We start from the raw sequence: 6,105 nt of genomic DNA, 5'->3' as shown, positions 1-6,105 counted from the left end.
CAAGCACAAGAAAGAGAAACATGATTGATGAGTAAAGAACCTTGGCACTTTGTCATGACTATAATTCTATCACCTAGGGATGAACATGAGAGATTCATTACAATTGGGAAGAATGACGAAGGTGTAGAATTCATAAGGACATACATCTATAAGGAAATTCACTTTCATACATATTTGATTATCTAAATTAAGTCTAGAGTTAGACTTTTTCATAAGAGAATTAGGAGTTGTATAAAAATAGGAGGCTGTATGATTATTTGTTCATGTTGATTATCTTGATTGGATATATATACAAAATGACTTATATTGATCATTATATTGACGAATGTTGTCAATAATATTACATACTAATAGAGGGTAATTGTTGATATAAGCACATTTCTAATGTACAACATTTGTTTGTTGTGATACATATGGTTCTCATTCAACTATGAAGCTTAGAAATGTTAGTTCACAATAGTGGTCCATTCATTGTTGGGTATAATTTCTACTCATTACTACGATTTCTATTAATTTTCCAAGTATTCTCCCGTCACAACATTTGGAACATTAATTTTTATAGTAGTTTTGTGTGTGCTCTAATTCAATGTGTATAGGTTAATATAGTTTTCCTTTCTAATAGTTTCAATACCTTATTTCAGTGCATGTTTTTTTATTTGTGCCTTAAGTGAAACATATTATAATGGAATGTACTTTCCTTACATTTTTCAATACACTTCTAATTTTGTTTCTCTTCACTCTAAAAGAGACCAAGAACTTGCTCAGAATTGGCTTGTTGTGACAAAGTTGATTTATAATAAACAAAAAGGTACCAAGAAAAAGAGGCATTTGTGTGCAAATATGTTGAATGGTTTCTTCTTGTATCAAATATCATGATGCTAATTTAAAATAAGAATCAATAAGTAGCGAGAAATTCTCAATATTATATTCTTCCAAAATATGATGTCTTTTTTTTTTAATATACATGTTTAGGAGCCATAAACTTTGTTTTGGTATCCCTTTTATAGTTGTGAATGGGTGAAGATAATGTGGGAGGGATGAAGTAGCCATGTAACCTTTGTTATGATAGATATTGCTATTCTACCATGTGGATACATAACTTTCCTATCTTGGTGTGCATATGTGGATAATGCTAATAATTAAAATGGAAAGAAATTTATGTACAATAGTTAATTTTTTGCAGATAGCTGACCTTATTAGAATTTAATGTGAGTATTTTGTGACAAGTTTCATAGTGACCTTATTAAAATTTAATGTGGGTATTTTGTGACAATCTTCATAGTGACCTTATTAGAATTTAAAGTGAATATTCTGTGACAAGCTTCATACTCGATGATTATATGATGATATTCATTTATTAATTTCAATCTCACTTTTTCAACTCTATAAACACACTTATTCCAATAAATAGTAAATAAAATATTCATATTCACTAAAAATTGATCCATTTTATTAAAACTCATAAGATATAAATCATGAATCAAATATAAATAATAGCATCTCAAATTTGTTCATTTATATTCTTTTATGGCAAAAAAGTATTCAAAATGTTCAAATTAAAATTAAAAAAACCTTAAAATAAAAAAATTCATTTTACCACAACTCATGAGATATAAATCATGAATCGTATAAACGGATTACTCTTAAAAAAACACCTCCAAGAATGTTGATTTAATTTATATATTTCATTGCAATAGCAACTCAAAATGTTCAAATAATCTTTTTGGAAATTTTAAATAAAAATTTCAAAACACACTATTTATTAAAATCACACCAATAAAATTGTATCATAAATTAAATGAGAACCATTTGTAATCTGGTAATAAATAACCTATTATTTATCAATTAACTTAATCCAAAAATAAATAATTAACATCCATCAATTTTAATTGCCTATGCGCACTGATAACCTACAGTCATCAATTCTGATCTACAATAACATGGCGTAGGTTTACTCTAACCCTAACATTATTCCATGGTGAGAATCCAGAGACTCTGTTGTCACTTTTAATCCAAAATACAAATTAGTTGGTTGATAACTCCTGGGTCAAAAACAATTTATGTAACATGGTGTGGCTTTATTCTAACTCCAATATGGCCTAGGTCTAACAAGACCTGTCTATCTCCTGGCATTTTATAGCTTACATTTCCCTGGCTAGCATCTTGTACCTAAACTTTTTTATGAACCTATAGAAAACTGATCCATACACAAACAAAAGAGAAACAAAGTTACAAAAGGTTCCTACACAGGCAAAACAAGGTTCATTATTCTCACAGTGAAAAGTCACTTTCTACTCTGCAGAAGGAGACATTTGCAGAAAAAAAGAGTAAGACATGGGGAACTTGCCATTCTCCCGGAGATAAATCACAACACGCAGCCAAAATATATCGCCATCTGTATCACCATGCTGATTCCATTTCTGAGCACCACTAACACTTCAACAGATTACTGATATATCAACAGGTAAAGAGGGAAGTCTTATTCTATCAATTAACAGATCCTCTCTCCTCTGATCTATCATCACATAATGGTACAGGACTCTTGTTTCTCTTCGTTCCAAACATACCAAACCTCATTGGGCCCACTGCCTGGTTGATGGTATCTTGGCCACATTATCTCTGGTCTGCTTGAACAAGCAGAGCAGGGAGGATAGCACTGTGCATCACACACTTTACACCAAATTGGGTGTGGCGGGTGAACTTGTTGTGGAGCAGCGGCAACGGGCGCTGGATTTTTCTCCTTTTCTTTAGGCTTTTCATCTTCTTTCTTCTCCTCTTTCGGCTTTTCCTCTTCTTTCTTCTCCTCTTTCGGCTTTTCCTCTTCTTTCTTTTCTTCTTTCTTCTCCTCTTCTTTCGGCTTCTCTTCTTTCTTCTCCTCCTCCTTAGGTTTCTCTTCCTTCTTCTCTTCTTTCTTTGGTTCGTCCTTCTTCTCCTCTTTCTTCTCCTCCTTCTTCTCTTCTTTCTTCGGTGGGGGTGGCGGAGGCACAGGCCCGCCGTAGATCATCTCAGCGCACCGGAATTTCCTTCTCAGCATGTTGGCCACGGTCACGGAATCCGCTTCTCCGAGCACAGTCAGTGTGTTATCTTTCATATTGATCGATAGCGAATCGATTCCTGCAATCACCCCAGAATTGAAAACTATCTAGTAAAAACAATCAAATCTAAAAAACTGGAATCATAGGAGGCGAAGAATTTTGGTAATAGCATTTCACTAATTAGCAGATAGTCTTTTCATCAATCCAACATTGGGTAGCCTTGGCCTACATACAAAATAGTCAGTTATTAACAATTTTGGTAATAGCATTTTACTAATGAGTAGATGGTTCTTTCATCAACCTAGGAATAGCCTCTGCCTACACACAAAACAGTCCCTTACCTTAGATTTTAGTAACAGAATTCATCAACCCAACATTGGGGCTACTAACAATTTTGGTAAGTAAGCAGATCGTTCTTTCATCAACATTAGGGCTATCCTTGGCCTAGATACAAAACAGTCAGTTGCTAACAATATTTACTAATGAGCAAATGGTTCTTTCATCAACCCAACATTAAGGCTAACCTCGGCCTAGACACAAAACAGTTCCTTACCTTAGATTTTAGTAACAAAATTCATCAACCCAACATTGAGGCCACTAACAATTTTGGTAATAATATTTTACTAATAAGCAGATCTTCTTTTATCAACCCAACATTGAGATCAGCCCCTGCCTATACCCTACATTGAGATCAGCCCCTGCCTAGACCCATCAACCCAACATTGAGATCAGCCCCTGCCTAGACACAAAACAGTTCCTTACCTTGGATTTTAGTAACAGAATGCAAAGCAACCTTCTTGCATTTATAGCAACCATTGATGTCCAACCGCATCACAGTTTTCTGTAGATAAATCAAATATCAGCCTAACACAGCAATAACAACAAAGATTCGAACTCTAAAACCTCAGTATCACGAAGAAATATGTACTTACATTCTGCACCATCTTCTTAAAACTGTTATTCCTCCTCAGAGATCTGTCAAGAATTCCAAGGCTCCTCTTACTCCCTAAGGGAAGGTTCTCGGCCCAGCTTTCTCTATGACAATAGCCGATGGCTGGATGAATTTTATTGCATGATCTCACAGAAAAGAAAGCAAACAGCGGCCTGAAACAACCTTTCACCAACCGTATGAATGCGTGGTGATCACGTAATCCATTATCAGAGGAATAAGATGATTGGATCGTCGCATGTGGAGCGTATGGCGAGATCGGGGATTACAATATATCGTACACATACGTTGTATTTTGCATTATGAGGGGAACAGAGGCTCGTGTGTTTTCACCATGCATCTATGGAGACAGCTAATCATGGTTTGTTTGTTTTGTTGCGATTCACAGTCGGTGGCATCTTGTTAAAGCTTGTTCGTTTGTTTGGTCGATCTTGGAAGTGCTGTGATGAGTTTCCAAATGAAAGAAGTACGTTAAATAAACAATAGACACGATTGGATTCAACTTGGGAAAAGCGGCGATTATTGTAAATGCCAAATAAACAATAGGCTTGATTAATGGACTCAGCTTAGGCAAAGACACTGTTTCTTGAAAATGCAAGTTAGATTATCCTACACCAAGTACATTAAGATAAGAAAAATATCTTGAAAATGCAAGTTAGATTATCCTACACCAAGTACATTCAGATAAGAAAAATATATTGAAAATGCAAGTTAGATTATCCTACACCGAGTACATTAAGATAAGAAAAATAAACTTGTGAAGACCATATCCAACACTAAGAATGCTAGTGTAATTAACCCTTTAAACCTTTGAATGTGGAATGTATCCTATGTTCATTTTCCACCCTCCAAGTAGGATAAGATATCTTTTGTTGAACGGCTACCTATATATTGTTATTTTAAAATATTACTGGCCAAAAACTGAATTTAATTAATATTTTAAGATTATAAGAAGTATGATTAAGAAAGATAATTGTGTTAATATCAATAATTACAAAATATGAATTCATATTTTAATAATACAATTAATTATAAATTTTTATTTATAAAGAATAAGTAACTTGATAAATATAACCAGAACTTTAATGATGATGAAAAATATTTTAAGATTATAAGAAGTATGATTAAGAAAGATAATTGTGTTAATATCAATAATTACAAAATATGAATTCATATTTTAATAATACAATTAATTATAAATTTTTATTTATAAAGAATAAGTAACTTGATAAATATAACCAGAACTTTAATGATGATGAAAAATATTATTTTTATTATATCATGAAGATATATTGCATTAAAAATTTCTAAATTTACCCCTGCACATAATAAATAATTTCAAATATATTTCTAATCATTAAAGAAATTCCTTTAAATATTTTTGTAAATTAAAAAAAAAATCAAAATATATATTATTTCATATTTAGAATATTTCTAATAATATGCATGTATAATAATATAGTTATATGTGTATTTGTGAGATAACTAGTTTATATGTATTCTCTTATAATCAATTTTTTTTTGTGGGTCAAAAAAAACTTCATTATATTATCATAGCTTAAAAAATGCATTTGCATCATACCATCAAAATACATCACTACTGCCGCACAAGGCTGAGTAGCAGGCTTAAGAGCTGGCATGGGCATTGCTCTTAACAACAATAAGCCTGTGAAGAGGCTAAGACAACCCGTGTAATTGGTTATTGCCGATACAATAGAAGCAAAAAATCATATCTCAGGAATAGACATTAAGGGTGTGGGTTTGGGACAAACATTGGAGGAGCAGCAAAGAACGCAACCCGCTGGTACGTATGATAGTCAATGTGTTCCATCCGAGCCTCCAAATCACAAAGATGGTCGTTTGTAAGCTGAAGTTGCCTCCGAAGGCTGTCTATGGAGTCCAGGAGCTCACTCTGCATATGTTGGAGGTCATTAATGTAAGCCACCAATTCATTTATTGTCATCATACATATGCTCCCTCAAAGTTTCCATGCAGAGTTGGAGATTGTTCAGCTAGGATGTTATGGATTCCAAGGTGGTCAGAGCCTCAACGTGGCCCGAGGAGCGCCCTAGGGACATGCCAGTGTTTGCGTCAAAATGATGGCTTTCGGTTGACTCTGAG

General features: G+C 33.5%; 1 protein-coding gene across 1 annotated transcript; it reads right to left on the bottom strand.

Annotated features, from left to right (window-relative positions):
* Positions 1-2,005: 2,005 nt before the first annotated feature.
* Positions 2,006-4,252, bottom strand: LOC149235593 (uncharacterized). Its single transcript, XM_089372159.1, has 3 exons — positions 3,968-4,252; positions 3,798-3,876; positions 2,006-3,114 (listed from the first exon to the last, which is right to left on the bottom strand). The coding sequence occupies exons 1-3, from the start codon at positions 3,977-3,979 to the stop codon at positions 2,522-2,524; spliced, it is 684 nt and encodes a 227-aa protein (XP_089228285.1). The 5' UTR covers positions 3,980-4,252; the 3' UTR covers positions 2,006-2,521.
* Positions 4,253-6,105: the final 1,853 nt, after the last annotated feature.

The sequence above is a fragment of the Pinus tabuliformis genome, chromosome 8, assembly GCF_031772625.1.
Source record: "Pinus tabuliformis cultivar Carrire ecotype Pingquan chromosome 8, CPIR1, whole genome shotgun sequence".
NCBI lineage: Eukaryota > Viridiplantae > Streptophyta > Pinopsida > Pinales > Pinaceae > Pinus > Pinus tabuliformis.
Note: the sequence above shows the minus strand (reverse complement) of the source record. Positions and strands in the feature narration are given on the sequence as shown.

Coding starts and splice junctions, on each gene's coding strand:
- LOC149235593 (XM_089372159.1), bottom strand. Junction 3,115..3,797: donor TTCTGTTACTAAAATCCAAG/GTAAGGAACTGT, acceptor GGGTGATTGCAG/GAATCGATTCGCTATCGATC.